This window comes from Phyllobates terribilis, unplaced genomic scaffold (assembly GCF_046119375.1).
Source record: "Phyllobates terribilis strain yellow unplaced genomic scaffold, ASM4611937v1 Scaffold_11__3_contigs__length_659146591, whole genome shotgun sequence".
Classification (NCBI taxonomy): Eukaryota; Metazoa; Chordata; class Amphibia; order Anura; family Dendrobatidae; genus Phyllobates; species Phyllobates terribilis.
The window spans coordinates 122,895,056-122,913,550 of NW_027362771.1; the positions used below are offsets into that span (position 1 = coordinate 122,895,056).

At 40.4% G+C, this 18,495-nt stretch overlaps 1 protein-coding gene across 1 annotated transcript in view; it reads left to right on the top strand.

Annotated features, from left to right (window-relative positions):
- Positions 1-18,495, top strand: part of LOC141165727 (dynein axonemal heavy chain 3-like) — a 2,796,342-nt gene that overhangs the window by 2,030,253 nt on the left and 747,594 nt on the right. Inside the window, exons 53-54 of the mRNA XM_073651577.1 lie at positions 6,255-6,417; positions 14,040-14,222. Coding sequence (XP_073507678.1) covers positions 6,255-6,417; positions 14,040-14,222 — 346 coding nt within the window. The remainder of the gene's footprint in view (positions 1-6,254; positions 6,418-14,039; positions 14,223-18,495) is intronic.

An 18,495-nucleotide genomic window follows, 5' to 3' on the forward strand; every position in this document is an offset into this window, starting at 1 on the left:
TCTCTGTTCTGGCAGTGTCCCATGATTTTAGGCATCTTTTTAGTGCACAAAGGTGGGTGACCACAGATCTGTACACACCAAAAAAGATGAACACAAGTGATGAGCGAGCACTAAAATGCTCGAGTACTCGTTGCTCGAGTCGAGCAAATTGGAATGCTTGAGTGCTCGGTCTGAGTAACAAGCCCAATGTAAGTCTATGGGAAACTCAAGCACTTTACCAGTGGCCCCTCCGGCGGTCTGCAGAGGGCCTAAAAATTGCCCAAATCGATTGGGAAAAGTGCTCAAATGACATGGGAATAGCATGGGGAAGAACCCTGGAAGTATCTCTGACTCCCAGGTCACTGCTGTCAACAACGTTGTCAGAGGTATTACGCCAATTTTACGGACTCACAATAAAACATGCAAAAATGAACCCAAAATAGATTTTTCTTGAAAAAATGTTAAGGAACATCCTTCCCAGGGTAATAACTTGTATATAAGGCAAAATAAATAACCAAAAACAAAAATGCTCCCCCACACCTTTGGCTATGTTCACACGTAGCTTTTTTGATGCATTTTTGCACTTTTGCATTTCTTTCAAAGGTGAAAAATGCTTTCACCAGGAAATGTCATTTTAACATTTTACTACCTTATCTGGCCATGTGGTGTGTGAAACATCATCAGACGCATCCTGTTTCATTTATGAAGAAGGGATTCTGAAAGTCACAAACACTATTTTTATAGGGCCATCAGGCGTCCCTTACTATTCTTAAAGGGCCAGCGGTCTGCTATGCTTTGTTGTTCCCATTATTAACGAGTGGGTCTCCTGTACTCCTATTGCGTATGCAGTGACTGCAAGGGCTGCCAAAAATTTTGACGCACCTCAATACCCCTTTGAAGAGACATAGAGGAAGGTCTCAGTAAAAAAAAATGTTCCCATTATAAAGGAGTGGGTCTCCTATAGTGGTAATACCAATGCAGTGACTGCAAGGGCTGCCAAAATTTTCAAAAAACCCGAATACCAATTTAAAGACACATAGAGCTGGGCCACAGTAACAACATGTTCCCATTACAAAGGATCAGGTCTGCTATACAGTTATAGGGTATACAGTGAGTCTAATGGCTGCCAAAATTTAGGAAATACCCCAATAACAATTTAAAGACACATAGACCTGGGACACAGTAAAGACATGTTCCCATTAGAAAAGAGTGGGTCTCCCATACTGTTTGTCTATGTAGTGAATGCAACAGCTGCCAAAAATTTAGAGGAACTCCAATGTCCCTTGCAAGAGACGTAGAGGTCAGAGGGCCTCCTGAAATCAATGTTGCAATTACTAGGAAGTGGGTCTCCCATACTGTTTGCCTATGCAGTGAATGCAACGGCTGCCAACAATTTGGAGGAATTCCAATGCTCCTTGCAAGAGACATAGATATGATAATATCGTAGATATTGTGGTGATTTGGTGGTGGAGGATGAGGATGAGAAGGAGGAGGAGAAGAGCAAATAGACAAAATCAGGAAGCTTATATCCATGTCTGGTGTGAAGACAGAGGTGCATGCAAATAGAGTTAGACCTCCCAAAAAAAGACAGTCTTTGAGTTTATGCTACGCTGCTATCATTTGGTGGTGTTAAAAAGTCTGGCCCAATCCAGCCCTTGTTCATTTTTATAAGAGTCAGACTGTCAGCATTTTCAGTTGACAGGCGGATGCACCTATTGGTTATAATTCCACCAGCGGTACTAAAAACCTGCTCTGACGAAACCCTAGCGGCAGGGCAGGCCAGGACCTCCAAGGCATAGAGAGCCAGTTCATGCCATGTGTCCAGCTTGGATACCCAATAATAATAAGGCACAATGGATCATGGAGGACGTTGGTACGGTTGGCAAGGTACACTCTCAGCATCATCTGAAAGTTTTCCCTGTTTGTAAGGGGACCCCGCGCCTCAGGGCCTGTGCGATGGGAGGGTCTGAGAAAACTGTCCCAGAACTTTGACAGTGTTCCCTTGCACTGCTGGATTGCATTTGTGTCTCTCTCACCTGCACTTCTTAGTTGTCCAACGAACTGTGACTTCTGCCACCAGCGTGTTCAGATGGGAATTTTTTAAATAGTTCCGCAACAAGGTCCTTCTCGTACTGCCCCATTTTATTAGGCCTGTCTGGCAAGGGAATATGAGACAGAAAGTTTTCCTTGTAACGTCGGTCTAAAAGTGTCACCAACCAGTATTGACTGTCACCCAAAATTTGGACAACGTGAAAGACAGAAGTAACATAAACTCAGTCATGTGTGCCAGACTGCAAAGAGGCAAGACTTCTGTGTCCTCACCAAGAGGACGATTGACCATGCCCTCCTCCTCTTCCTCCTCCTCCCTGTCCTCTGGCCATCCACGCTGAACAAACGGTATGACAGTTGTGCAGGTAGTACCGTCTATAGCGCAGGAAACTAGCTCCTGTTCTTCCTCCTCCTCCTCATTGTCACCAAATCCACATTGGGATGAGATGAGGCTGGGCTGTGTGGAATCACCCTGTATGGTTCCTTGCTCCATCTCATCATGCTCCGCCTGCAATGCATCCTCTTTAATTGTGAACAGAGAGCACTCGTGTAAGTTAGGGACGACACACCGGGAGAAATAGTGGTGGCTGGGGACCAAGTACCAAGGGATGGCCACCGCCATCAGGTTGCGGAAAGCTTCCATCTCCACGAGACTAAAAGGCAACAATTCGAAGCGCAAGCAGTCTCAAAATGTGTGAATTTAGAAGTGTGGCCTGTGAGGCGTTGGCTGCGTATTTGCTCTTGCATTCCAAGGACTGGGTTAGGGACAACTGAATGCTGCATTGGGACAAGGACATGGACGTGTTTGCTGTTGGATCTGGTTGAGAGTGTACAACGACACGTGCAGGGTGGGAGGTATCTTCACATGGACAGGGGATTGGTGTGCATGCACAACAGCAGAAGAAGCAGGGATGTCACCAACAGACGCTGTTTCTGGACCCTGAGGTTTGGCCCACTTAGTAGGGTGCTTTGCTACCATGTGCCTGATCATGCTGGTGGCGGTAAGGCTGCTAGTTTTGCTACCCCTGCTGATGCCGGCCTGGCAGGTGTTGCAAATGGCATTTTTGGGGTTCTTTGCAGAGTCTTTAAAAAACAACCAGACTCAGGAAGACCTAACAGTTGTACTGGTAACTTCCGTCATGTTGGTGTTACGGGGAACACTTTCCCACCTTGTGTCTGCAGCCACCACACTGCTTCTTCCTGCCTGTTTAGTGCTATGCCTCCCCCTGTGTGCTGCTGTCCTTGCTTTGCATGTCCCCCTGCCAGGTTGGATTAGTTACTATATCATCCACCACCTCGTCTTCCACTTCTGCTCCCTGGTCCTCCTTCTGACTTTCTGGCAATTGTGTCTCATCATCATCCACCTCTTGTGACAGTAATTGCACTCCTGTTAACTCGTTTCAAGCTGGCCGAGCGAGAGGCCGAATCTATAAATTGAAAAGTGAACAGCTCTTTTGAGTGTCCAAGTGTGGGATCAGTTGTCCCCGGGCACGTGGCATGGTGGGAGGTTCAGGGTGAGGTATATGCGGTCCAGACTCATGGCTACTGAGACTTGACAGTGTGGAAGGCAGGATAGTAGTGGTGGTGGCAAAGTGGCTGGAAGCATTATCTGCTATCCAACCAATAATCTTTTGACATTGCTCTGGGTTCAATAGTGGTGTGCTGTGGTCCCTTTGCAATTGGGACAGGAAAGTCGGGAAACAAGCTGTGGGTGTTTGTTGTGGCACAATTTCAGCTTGCCCACGCCCTCAGCCTCTGCATGCACCATCATCATCACGTCCACTTCCCCCTCCCTTGTCACGCACCTTGCCCATTTTAAATGGAGGACAATATTTTCCACTTTCACTAGAAATGGCTGATTTTTGAACGCAGTTATATGTGATACGTCTGACAGAGAACTATGGTTTTAAATAGCAGGCCTGTAATTTACTAATACTATTCTTCACAGAAACCTAGTGTGAATAGCTTGACCAACACAGTGCAATGAAATGGAAGGCAGAAATGGCTGATTTTGGAATGCTGTTATATGTGATACGTCTGACAGAGAACCACGTTTTTAAATAGCAGGCCTGTAATTTAGTAATACTATTCTTCACAGAGACCTAGTGTTAATAGCTTGACCGACACACTGCAATGAAATGGAAGGCAGAAATGGCTGTTTTTAGAACGCTGTTATATGTGAGATACGTCTGACAGAGAACCACGGTTTTAAATAGCAGGCCTGCAATTTACTAATTGTATTCTTCACAGAGACCTAGTGTTAATAGCTTGACCAACACACTGCAACGAAATGGAAGGCAGAAATGGCTGTTTTTAGAACGTTGTTTTATATGAGCTATGTCTGACAGAGAACCACGGTTTTAAATAGCAGGCCTGTAATTTACTAATACTATTCTTCACAGAGACCTAGTATGAATAGCTTGACTGACACACTGCAACGAAATGGAAGGCAGAAATGGCTGATTTTGGAGCACAGTTATATATGTGATACATCTGACAGAGAACCACAGTTTTAAATAGCAGGCCTGTAATTAACTAATACTATTCTTCACAGAGACCTAGTGTGAATAGCTTGACTGACACACTGCAACGAAATGGAAGGCCGAAAGGGATAATTTTGGAACACAGTTATATATGAGATAAGTCTGACAGAGAATCACAGTTTTAAATAGCAGGTCTGTAGTATAGTAATATTATTCTTCTCAGAGACTTAGTGTGAATAGCTTGACCAACACACTGCAACAAAATGAAAATGTAAGCCAATATTTTCCACATTCAGTTCAAATTTCTGGATTTTTATCGCTGTAATATGGAAATGATCTGGCTGGATAATGCAGTGCTAACAAGCAAATGAAGCAGAAAAATTGTGTGCTCTGGATTGCTTTTTAAGCAAATAATCAGGATTAAGATAAAAAAAATTGGCCCTTGCCCCTGATATATGAGGCTATGTCTACAAATATCTGTAAAAAAAGCAGCAGCAGGAAAGTGCTATGGACCCTCTTGCACTATATGCACTGCAGTCTGCCCCATACACTACCTGCCTGCCTAACTCCTGCTATCACCTTCACCACCAAAAATATGCACCTGGATTAGTCCTCAGAAGGACTGTTAGTTCAGTTGGATATATATATATGTTGTGGAATACCTATACTAACTCTAAACATGCAAATCTCTCCCTGACGCAGCAGCACCACTCCCTTCTCTGCCTGATTCCGGGGTAGACTGTGACGAGCACAGCGGCGCCAGGTCTTATATAGACCAGATGATGCTGTGCGACCAGCCAATCACTGTAATGCCCACAACAAACATGGCTACGGCATTACAGTGCGTGGGAAGCAATTGCTGCATGTTCATTGGGTCAAAGAGGGTCAAACATGCAGGTTGGGGACATGAGTTCCCGCTCGAGCAACCCGAAAATACTCCCCGAGCTTGTCGAGCTCCGTGATGCTCGGGCGAGTACGTTCGCTCATCACTAATTATCACATAAAGTGACACTGGTCAGATTTCAAAAATTTGGGCAGGTCATTAAGGTCAAAATTGGCTCTTTCACTAAGGTCTTTGATATTTTTGTGATTATTACAACAAGGGCTCTAGTAGCACCATCCCTCTTTTACTTCAGTCTTTTTTGTCCATTGCTATGAAGCCAGATACAATGCAGATCTGGAAAGTTTTCTGCTCAATAATCAGTCATTCTGTCATATTATAGTAAGATGAAACTCTGCAAAATATACATATACATTCCATTCTCTGGAATATTTTGCATCTTAATAGATTTTTCTTCATTTTTTTCTATTGTGTCTTGGAATAAATCTTTCTATTAAACAAATAATGACATTTTTGTAGCTAGCAGAAATGCTGAGCTGAATAGCTATTATACACGCTATGCTTTTACAACTAACATACCCCTATCTTCTTTCCTAAAAAAGAAAAATTGTTATTGGCTTTCATAAAATATTCATGAGCACGAACAACTGCCTTTTTTACTGACCTGACCTTGGAGCTGTTCAAGTGGAAATTAGGTTTTTTTTGCCTTTTTTTACGTGAAAATTCCTATATAGCTTTGGTTTCTTGTGAAAGCTGAAAACTCATTTTGGGGAATTGATGAGGACTAAATGTGTGTTTATGTCTCAAAGTGGCAAATAAACTGAAAAGAACAAAATAGGTTATGCTGTACTTTATCAGTCTGATGCTATGTCTTAAGTCTTTCTATTTTTAATTGCTGACAGGGTTTTCCAGATGCTGCAAAGACAGATATATGTCACTTCAACATCGTACCTTGAATTAATCAAGACTTTTAAGAATCTATTAGAACGGAAAAGACTGGAGTTGTTAACCAGCAAGAACAGATATCTTGTTGGCCTTGAAAAACTGGATTTTGCTTCCTCACAAGTGAGTAAAGATGTATTTGCAGCTGTTCAAGGTAATACCCTTCCCACTATTTCTCCTCCAGACGTATGCAATAGGAATTAAGCTTCCAGAAAGCATGTCATGAGCATGGGTTGAAATTAACAGTAGCCTAGGGTTATACAAAAAAGTTTAACCAGATGGGCCAAATTTTTCCAGTTTTTAATTAGATTATAATGTACTGTCATTAGTAAGCAGAGCAGGCAGGCCGACACTGAAATCACAGGAGCAATTTTAACTTCTTCCAATGTAAATGGAGAATAAACTTGTGTGATGGCATTACTTGTTGTGAGAGCAGCATGAGTCACAGTCACTTGTTTCCATTTTTAGACACCATGCAAAATAAAAGTTTTCAAACCACATCAGTTAACACAGTGGATAGAGATGGCAAAGTCCCAAAATACATCTGTTTGTACTTCACTCATTGGAAGTAAAGAGTTTATTATTTAAGAAAATCTAACTATTTTCCCAAAGTAAATGCAGATGTATAATATACCAATTTACAAATGCCATAGTCCTTTTTTGATTAAATCTACCTATCACTTTTGTAGTTCTTGCCTCGGTTGTGCTGATGCAGCTCCTAGTGCGCATAGACATTAATGGAAATTGTCTCAGCATAAGAACTAACTGGCACACTTTGCTGTCAATGTATTTTTAGCTTTTATGATCTATTGCATCTCATAGAATGTTATCTAAAAACAGAATCAGGAGAAAAGAATTTCTCTATGTTTGTCACATTAGCAGACTGAGTTACCCATGTAAGTACTGCTCCATAAGTACATGAGAATGCGCTCAGGCCATGAATAGTAGCATGCCAATTCATCAAGTCATTAATGTTTAAAGAATTGCACTACACCTCGTGGAGAAATGGTCTCTGAAATTTTTCCTGTCAAGGGAAATTGGCCACCTGTCCATCAATATGGCTGAAAACAATCATATCCAGTACAAATAGCCTTGCTTTTTTTTACAAGGTATTTCAATTATCATTGAATTTTGAAACGTGTCAATGTCAATTTGTACTTGGTGGACATTTTTATCACTGTCGCACAAACATTTATTTTTAATTCTGCCATTTCTGGTATATATTTAGCTAATCTATCTATCTGTCTGTCTGTCTGTGTCTGCCTGCCTGTCTGTCTATCTATAGTATTATCTATCTATCTATCTATCTATCTATCTATCTATCTATCTATCTATCTATCTATCTATCTATCTATTTCTAATAAACAATACAATAAGATTTATTTTTCAAACTTTTTCCATAAAACTAAACCCAATTTCATGATAATGTTGCCTCCTGGGCAATCTCTTGCTGACCAGTTGTTATTTGTTTGTAATTTGTTTGTGAGGCTAAGTGCCCACGATGCAGAGATGCTCCAGATTTTTCCTGAGCGTTTCTGTATCTACCTGGCAGAAAAAACGCATGCGGATTGTACATGCGTTTTCCCTGCCAATGACAAGCATAATTGAAGCGATTTGATCATGTGATTTCACATGCGGGTTGTCAAGCGCTTTCCAAGCGATTTTAGCATCACTTGGAAAGTGTTTGACAACTTGGTCACACTATATAAATCCATGCAACCGGCATGGATTTTATATAGTGTGACCAAGTTAGTTAAAAAAAAAAGAATAAAAATGGTAAAAAAAAGCAAAAAACATATGCACACCTTCCGATGGCCCCCGGTCTCCTTATCCGATGTGTACGGTCTTCTCGGTGTCTCGCGGTTGTGTAAAATGACCTGCCATGACGTCATTTAGTCATGTGACGGGTCACGCGACCGCCGACGTCAGCGGTCGTGTGACTCGTCACATGACTAAATGACGTCATGGCAGGTCCTTTTAGACCATCACAAGCTGCTGGGAAGCCAGGACGCATCGCTATTGAGACCAGGGGCCATCAGAAGGTAAGTATAATGTATATTTTTTATTTTCATTTTTTTTTTATATGTAGGTACTATGGTACCCGGGTCTGGAGGAGAATCTCCTCTTCCCCAAACCCGGGTACCATCCGCACATTGAATCTCTTAATATTCGCATGTGCACATGTAGTCATGCGGATATTAAGCGATTCAATGCAAGTCAATGGCGGCGAAAACGCCGCGATTATGCAAAATAATTGATAGTGCTGCTGATTTTTCCGCAATGAAAATCCTCAGCGGAAATTTCCGCAGCATGTGCATAGCACATGCGGATTATCATTGGGGAACATAGCAGACCTTCTACCAAGAGTTTTTAAGCATTTCTGCAGTGGAATTGCCACTGCAGAAACGCTTAAAAAACGCATAGTGGGCACACAGTCTAACATGGTCAATTTAATACATATGACATATGAAGCCTTAGGGTATGTATGCACGATCAGGATTTGTAGCAGAAATTTCCTCAGCGTTTCTGTATCTCCTTGGCAGGAAAAACGCTGGGCAGTTTTGATGCATTTTTGACGCATTTTTGATGCATTTTTTTCCAGCGTTTTTGTACATCAATGAATGCTTTTTGGAGCTAAATAAAGTTATTTGGTGAGACATTGCTTAAACCTTGGATTACCATCAGAACCGGGGTGACTATATTGGTTAATTTGAATGATTAAATAATGTGTCTGTTGTATTTCAAATAAAGTGTTTACTTTGTGACTGTGTGTTTATTTATCTCTTTACTTTACTTTAATTGGATTTGGTCATGAAAAGGTGTGATTGACACCATGTCATCACCAAACAAAAGAGCTAGGTGTCAGCTAGTCCCATTCACCCAATCTTCATTAGCATTTCTATTCATGTAATCTATGCCGCTGCTGTGAGCTGTTATTCTTAGCCTGGGAAGGTGCCATTTGCAAACATTTTCCCTGGCCATTAATAACATCTCACAGCTGGTTCGTTAGCCGCTACGTCCCCCTCGATCAGCACTCAGTAGTGCTTTGGATGCAGAATATTTTTGTTGCGTCCAAAACACAGTGTTCTAATGCCACACTTTTGTTGTCGGTACATGTGAATTCACTGCATATAATGGCACTTCAATTGATCAAAATCTGCTATGGAGACTAGCGTGTCCGCTACAGAAATTGACATGCTGTCGGTGAGTTTGGGTACATCGCCACGATCAGGAGCCACTGCGTGTTTATATGGCGTAAAACCCGCAGCGTCCAGATGTTACAGCATAATGGATGGGATCTCTAAAAATCCCATGTTCACTATGCATGCATCAGAGGCTGCGAATCACCTGTGAACATTGACATGCGGTGCGTCTTTCAGGATCATAGCATGTCAAATTCTCTTGCGGAGTCGCTAGCCTCCGCAAAAGAAATTTGTCTACTAGAAAGTATAGAATGCGATAAATACGCATGGTTCAGTGAACACATGTGGATTTACCTGCATTCAAGAGAATGCAACATTTTGGAGGCAGCAAAAAATATGCATCCAAAGCGCTGTAACGTCCGGATAGCGGACACAGAGCCTAAAATTGAAAAAAAAATGGCGTGGGCTCCCGTGTCATTTTTATAACCAGCAGAGGGAAAGCCGACTACTGGGGGCTAATATTAGTAGCCGGGAAAGGGGCTATTAGCCAACAATGTTCCCTGGCTATTAATATCAGCCCACAGCTGTTTGTTTAGCCTTTACTGGCTAGATTACAGGGGGACCCCAGAAAAAATTGACGTGGGGACCCCCTATAAAATTTAACCAGCAAAGGCTAAACTAGACAGCTGCGGGCTGATATTAATAGCCAGGGAAGGGGCCATGAATACTAGCCCCCTCCGCGGCTATTTCTATCACCCCTCAGCAGTCCCAGAAATGGTGCATCCATAAGATGAGCCAAATCTGGCCCTTAGCCTCCACTCTTCCCACTGCCCTGCAGCGGTGGCGAGCGGGGTAATGGGGGCATCATGTGCACAGTACATCTGGATTACCATTGCTACACATGGCAGACCTATTAACAAGAATTTTTGAAGCATTTCCGTGGCGGAAAAATAGCAGTGGAAGCACATTAAAAGCACATCGTGTGCACATATCCTTAAATGAGTTGTCCACTCAGGCTCTGCCTTGGTCATCACAGTTACACATAACTTCCATTTTCTACTGACATTTCAGAAAATATAGGCTGCCTGCAGTAAGCCTTATGTAGAATGTAGAATTTTTACAATTAGGATGACCCCCCATTAACAATATATCTAATTTCACAGTTTTTTTAAAAAAATCAATCCAGTAAAAAATGATGACATTTACTTAAGTAGTATTTTGCCACCTGATGTTTAATGCGAATCTGTCACCCCCTGGCACTTATCTGACCTCTAATATGGGCGTGCAGGTGATGGAAATGGAAATCTATACCTACCTGTATGCCTCATATTAGAGGTCTTGTTGGTGTGAAATTGCTTTTTATTCCTTCTATTCCGCCTACTGTTTTAATTGAAATATTTTCCTCCTCCCGTGCACGTCACATTTCGGATTTTAAAAACATTTTTCAAGCTGTTGTTATAAAGTATTCTAATTTACTGAGATAATGACCTTTGTGTTTTCATTGGCTGTAAGCCATAATCATCAATATTATCAGAAATAAACACTTGAAATAGATCACTATGTTTGTAATTCACTTTTTGTACTGAAGAACTGAAATAAATTAACTTTTTGATGATATTCTAATTTAGTGAGATACACCTGTATGTTCAGTCACTCTCCCCACAGCCAATGTTTTAAATAGTGATACACTGTTCAGAGCAAATAATAAAAATTGCAGGCATGACGAAATGGTTTTTTTTTTAATTGCTGGTTAAATAGATAAAGGGGAACACTATTTGCTATGCAGAAAATTGTCTGAAGGGTGAAAGTTACTGAGCATGAGTGTCCATCAAAACCAGTTCATAATATGGATGTGTAATACACTATGACCACCAGGTGGTGCCTTACTTTAAAAATAAATGTCATTTGAAGTGTTTGACAAAGGGGAAATAATCCCTCAATCACCCCATTGAATTGGTAGGTACAATATTGCAGGGTGGAAATGGGTTGGCAATCGGACGAATAAGAATGACTTCCTGGTTAAGTAGTTTAATCTGAAAAGAAAACAAATGTCCCAAAAAAAGACACATTTGGTATCTCTGTGTCCATAACTATAAGTACTGTAAAAAAAAGTTTAATTCTTCTGCACTGTGAAAGCCGTAAATAGTGCAAAAAATCAATGCTTATGTTTATCCCACCTCAAAAAAAACATGAAATGAAAAGTGTTCAAATAGTAGCAAAACATAAAAAAAACTATAGAAATCTGGTATAACTAATCACACTGACCGAGGAATAAAGACGTCTTATCATTAATATAGCACGATGAATGGCAGAAGAATAAAAATAAAAACAATTCTTGAACTGCTGTTTATTTATTCTTTCTGCCTCCTCAAAAATTTGAAAAGGACTCAGTTCACATTCATATTATTCTCTCCTCTGACCACTTACATCAGGGTTTCTGTGTAAATCCCCAAAAAATGTGATTCAGACAAAATCCTAACAGAACCACTCACTATAATGATGCAGATGGAGTCACTTTTGACTCTGTCTGGCCTCTTCTCTGGCCTTGTCCCATCATTTTAGGTATCTTTTTTCACAAAAGTGTGATTGACCACAATTTTGAGCTAAAAAGATGGATACCACTGGAACAGATGCCAAATGGATTCCAAAGTGACTCTGCCTGTCTATTGTAGTGAGTTGGTTCTGTCAGGGGTTTCAACTAAATCCCATATTTGGGGGATTTAGTGAAATCGAAAGGGAAGGAGCACTGTTTGGCTTCTAGAACATATTTTGTTTAAATAGATTGTGGGAGCCGTTAGCTGAGCCCCTGAGGTGCCATAATAACAGCAGAAATCGGTCATATTGAAAACTTCACTGCTTCATGAATTCACATAGGGGAATAATGAGAATTTTATAACATTGGGACGTTGAAACATAAAACATTAGTGGTAAAAATGTAATTTTTTTATTAGGTGCTAATTTTTCATATTCACAAAGGTAATAGGTGATACCCCATATGATGATGAAAACTGCAGTTTGGCCACACGGCAGGGCTTAGTAGGAAGGAGTGCTATTTGGCTTTCAGAGTGCAGATTTTTGAGAAATTTGCAGAGCCCCTAAGGTGCCAGAACAGCAAAAAATTCACAAAAGTGACCCAATTTTAGAAATTACATATCTCAATGGATTCATCTATGGCTACAGGGACTATTTTGGCCCTACAGGTGTTTTCACTCTGCAACATCCACTCCATGTTTTTTTCTGGAGAATTACAAATTTGCCAGTTTATTTGCCATTCATTGTGCCCAGCTTATGCTTCTAGAGACACACACCCCATAAATTGGTAAGTTGGCTCTTCGCACTACAACAATGTACAGTAAAGTATGGTCATTTTGTAACGTTTGGAAGACATTTTTTAATATAGTTTAGGATCCATTCTATCTTATTACCCCTAATGAAAAGGAAATATTTTCAGCTAAAGCAATTATAGAGAAAACAATGTAATTTTTCATTTTTTAATTTAATTTTTCATGTGTAGTACCTGAATGGTAAACAAATTTCCTAACAGCAGATTTGAATAGTTTTTGCCGTTGAGTTTTTAAAATGGTATCATTTCAAAATTGAATAGGTTTGCAGAAAATAGGATTTGTAAATTTCATTGAAAATAATGAAAAATTGCTGCTAAATTTTAACCCTTATAGCATGTCAACGAAATAAAAAGAGGTTGAAAATAATGCTGACATAAAGTAGACTTATGATAAATGTTGCTTATTAACTATTTTATGTGGTATGGCTATGTGGTTTAAGGAAATGATACAGCGAAAGACATACTGAAGACCAAGCAGCACGGGAAACTAGTTGGTCAGGTGGGTCCCCAGCGGTTTCTCCCCATCCACTGTCCTTTATTTACAGGTCTCTCCATGTGTGGGTGTATAGGGAGAGACCTGTCAGTCATTGGCACCGGGTGAGGAGAAGCCACAGGGGACCCACCTGTCTGACTAGTCTCCCGTGCTGTTCAGTCCACGTCAGCTTTAAAGTATGTTTTTTCTGAAACACAACAGCATTCAGAGTCAAACATACCTAGCTTAGTTCATATAGTCAGTGCTTGATACATGGTGTCCGTGGATCAGGTTCTCTTTAAGCTCAAAATTGTTTTTCCCAAAGGGGTTAAAACACACAGATCTGGCCCACAGGGTGGTTTTATGTGGCCCGCGACACCAGAACCACCACCCCTATAAGGGGTGATTATTCTGTATGGAGGACTATGTGGGGCCATTATTTTGAATGGAGGCATCTGTGGTGCACATATTACTGTATGGAGGACTATGTGGGGCCCATTATTCTGTATGGAGGACTATGTGGGGCCCATTATACTGTATATAGGTTGGTACGTCACTTTGTCCAAGATTTTCATTTTGGCCCTCTTGACATCCCTGGGTTAAAAAGACCTACAGAATAATGTTCAATATTTTTGTAACTAGGAAATGCAAGAAGTGACATCTACGATCCTTTTGATCTGAATGTTTTCAGATGACAGACCATTAATCAGATAGAGACAGTGTGATATTTTATTATAATATTTGTTTTCAGACCTCTTTAATGTCTTTCTGTTTTTTGGCTCATCAGATAGCAATCATGCAACAAGAATTGACAGAGCTAAAGCCTATGCTGATTGAACGAAGTGGGGAGACAGAGGAGCTGGTAAATATTATTGCAGATGAGACTTTGGAGGTGGAAGCGGTTAAAAGTTTAGTTGAAGCAGATGAGGCAACAGCTAACAAGGCTGCTTTGGAAGCCAAAGCCATTAAGGTATGTTGACATAACATATGCAAGCTTCACAGGGGAGAGAATTGTAAATTAGATTTAATATTGATCAGGCAATACACAATCAAGAAAATTGGACACACATGTCTTTGTAAAAACTGTGGCAGTGAATTGAGCGTTAAAATTAGAACTGAATATGAGATAGGCAGAGGCTTGCCTGCTGCTGACATGATGGAGGCTATTGATCAAAAGCACTGAAAACTGCTGCAAGTTTGCTCATTATAGTCCCTGTTGAGTTATAGGATTTATCATTTTGTTTACTAAGAATATTAAGCTCCACTTCAGGAATGGAATGCAAATTTATTATACATGGACATATTGAAGAGCTCTGTATGCAGATGCACACTGGATAATGGACGCAATTCTATAAAGGCTTTTTAATAAGAGATTAGTATGGCACTGTTACCATTAGATACTGCTGCTATAGAATTCAGGTTTGATAAGATCATAGGGACATGATGTGCAGACATTGCATTTTTCAGTGAAATGTTCACCTTGTATGAGCTATATGCTTATTTAAAACCTTACAGGGACACCGGGTTATGCTAAGCAATAAAAAGAGACTATGTAATGAAGGGATCAGCTCAAAAAGTTGGTAAAAAAAGGAAATCAACGGAAATAGAAAATTCCACATAAGGAGTTGATAAAAACACACATTTCACACATTAACTATACTATACTAACAGTTATTATATCTATTAATTAAGACAGACACTCTTTTCTTAATGAAAAGTAGCATTTGCCGCAGCCTTGCTTCTGGCAAAAGTGACACGGTTTTTCTTAGAGGATGTTAATTACCATAAAAGGTGGAAACAAAGCTTTTGTATGCTAGATTGTAATGCTGTTTTAGTGTCTAATTCATTTTAATGACATATTTAAATAAAAATGAATTAAAGCCTCATCCTGGAAGTTGTCACTATCAACAACAGCACAATACAAGCCAATGCTAACTGTAGGTCACTGTTGATTTTAGATTTCTTATTGCCCATAGCATGCATACTGTAATACAATCTATATTTTTTAAAACCTTAAAGGGAGAAGTAAAAAGTGTCTAAAACACATGACATGTTTAATATGCTCCATGTACACCAATCTTTTGGCGCAATTCTGAAATATTAGCTTATTAAATCTGTCTCTAATGGTGCCTCCACTTGCATATCACCTAGAATAAGGTCAGGATCTGTCCACTTGTGACCTTTGAGGGTGAAGGTACTCATAAGCCACATGGGCACAAATTCTTCATTGAATTAACCTTTTATCCTCATGATTGATCCCTTCTAGTCAATATATTTCCAGTTTAATTGCATGTCATTATAGACGCTCTTTTAGCATGGCTTACAATGAAATCAGGGAGGATTGATGACAATTATATGTTTTTTTAAGGTCTTCTAACCATAAAATACTGTTTATATGTTTATATATGTGCAACTTAAAGGAGTATTCCGATCTCCAAGATCCTATCCCAATTATGTAGTAGGTGTAATAATAATAATATTAGCAAATACCTCCAATTAGAAATGTAGTACAGTATTTTTGATTCGCTATGTGTCTTTATTCATGTGCAGGCATTGCAGGACCTTAGGTATTCATGGTTACGTCCACTGATATAGTGACAGCTAGTTATCTAGATGCCAGTGGTCGTAACCATGGATAACTAAGATCCTGTATTGCCTGCCCATGAAGTAAGTGACATAGCGAATCAAAAATGCTATACTACAAGGTATTTGCTAATATTATTATTATTACATCTACTACATATTGGGATAGGATCTTGGAGATGGGAATACCCCTTTAAGGGCAAACTATGTATTTGTTTGAAGATTCATATATAAATTTCAGTTCTGGAGGTTTCTGGAATTTTACATATTTTAGACAAAATATTTATCATTTTTCTAGAGTTACACAACCTCTAACAACCCCAAATAGTACCATATGCTCATCAATTATTTGAATTTAATCACAGCAATAAAGATACATTTTTGCTTTATAATCCTTTGGGAATCAAAGTCAAAAATATATTTATTATTCATACTGAGAATAGAATCTTGTTATTTTTTTATACTTTTTAAAGTTTTAATAAATTATTATGCAATAGCAATCTACAGGTCATTGTGTGCTTAGCTATTTTCCAGAATTCCACCTGCCTTCAGGAAGTAACCAATAGTGACTATTCTTAGCCATATTAATTCTTGTGTCTAATATCATCATTTATTCCTCTTCTTCCACTTATTTTATCAGCTGTTTTTAGTAGTTAGTAGTCATTCAGTAGGTTTTTTTCTCTTTCTTGTGACTATGCAAACATGCTTTATGCTTAAAGACGTATTCCCATCTCCAAGATCCTATCCCAATATGTAGCAGGTGTAATAATAGTAATATTAGCAAATGCCTCCAATTAGAAATTTAGCATAGTTTTTCTGACTCGTTATGTCTCTTTCCTCTTGTGAAGGTATTGCAGTACCTTAGGTATCCATGGAGCTGATGCAAGGTGCCCAGGGCGGTAGCCATGGGCGAGCTGCTGCTTCTCCACGCCCTGCCACCCCACAAATAAAACAGTGTCCCAGTAAATCAATGTTGTGCTGTGTACAATGCAGTGTACTCACTTTCAGGCCAGAGGCCTCCGCTGCATCCACATCCTTTGGTCCAGGATCAGCCGCACACACATCGGGGGACACCCGGTTTGTTATACAAAATTCAAATTTACTGGACAGTTCAGATACAACAGTCTTTAACATGCAGTTTCAGGCACAACACCCTCCAGTTCCAGTTTCATCAATAGAGCACATTTAAAGCCTCTGCTTACGGTCAGCTAGGACAATCCCTACACTTGATCCTCCTGCCAGCCCCAGGAATTTCCCATCCAGCCCCACAGCACTCCTGAGATCCGTTACTTTTCCCTCACGCATTTCCCTGTCTGGCTTCCTCTGTATGGAAAGGAATAAGGCACGCTTCCCAGTGCCTAGTTTGTCCATTAGCCCTGGACATTTCCGCAGGAAATTCAGTACGACCTCATGCTGTCAGAACGTTATGTGCCTCCAGCCCACTGCCACCTGAACCTGAACTTCACATAAACCTCACTCTTTCTCTAGCCTGACTAAACCAGGAAATGCTTCCCCCTTTTTGCTCAACCTTTCTCCCTTCCCATGCAGGGCTGGTCCTAAACATTTACCTGTGTACTAACCTATTGCTATATCTTACACACTTATAAGCCCACCAGTGCCTATCTGCCCTACTGTTACTATTAGTGATGAGCGAGCCTGCTCAGCACTCACCTGAGCATCACTGTGCTCGACATGCTTGGCACTCGGCGAGTATTTCCAGGTTGCTCGGGCAGGAGCTTGGGTCCCCGCAATGCATGTTTGGTGCTCTTTAGAGAGCCAATGAACATGCAGGGATTGCTTGCCATGCACTGTAATGCCGTAGCCATGTTGGTTGTGGCATTACAGTGATTGGCTGGCCGCATAGCGTCATCAGGACTATATAAGACCTGGTGCCCCTATGAGTGTCACAGTCTAACCCGGAAACAGGCAGAGTAGGGAGATCTGCTGCTAAATGAGGGAGAGATTTGCTTGTTTATTAGTTAGTATAGGTATTCCACAACATATCTATATATCCATCTGAACTAACTGTCCTTCTGAGGACTAATCCAGGGCAGGCAGGCAGGGTTTGTGGCAATGTATACAGCACAAGAGGGTCCATTGCATGTTCTGTCTGCTCCTGCTGTTACAGATATCCATAGATATAGCCCCAGATATCAGGGGCCAGGGCTAATTTTTTTTTTAACTTAATCCTGATTATTTGCTTAAAAAGCAATACTAAGTGCACCATTTTAGTGCTCCATTTGCTTGTTAGCACTGGAGAATACAGACAGATCTTTTCTATCTTCAGACCTGATTCCATATTACAGCAATAAAAATTCACAAATTTTTAGTGAACGTGGAAAATATTGTCCTCCATTTAGAGCTTTGCATCAGTGTGCCAGTGAAGTTATTCACACATGGTTGCTGTGAAGAATAGTAAATTACAGGGCCACTATTTAAAACCGTGGGTGTCTGTTAGACGTATCACATATAACTGCTGTTCATTTCCAGCCATTTGTAGTGAACGTGGAAAATATTGCCCTCCATTTAGAGTTTGTAGCAGTGTGTCAGTGAAGCTATTCACACGAGGTCGCTGCCAAGAATAGTAAACTATAAGACCGCTATTTAAAACCATGGGTGTCCATCAGACGTATCACATCTAACTGCGGTTCAAATCCAGC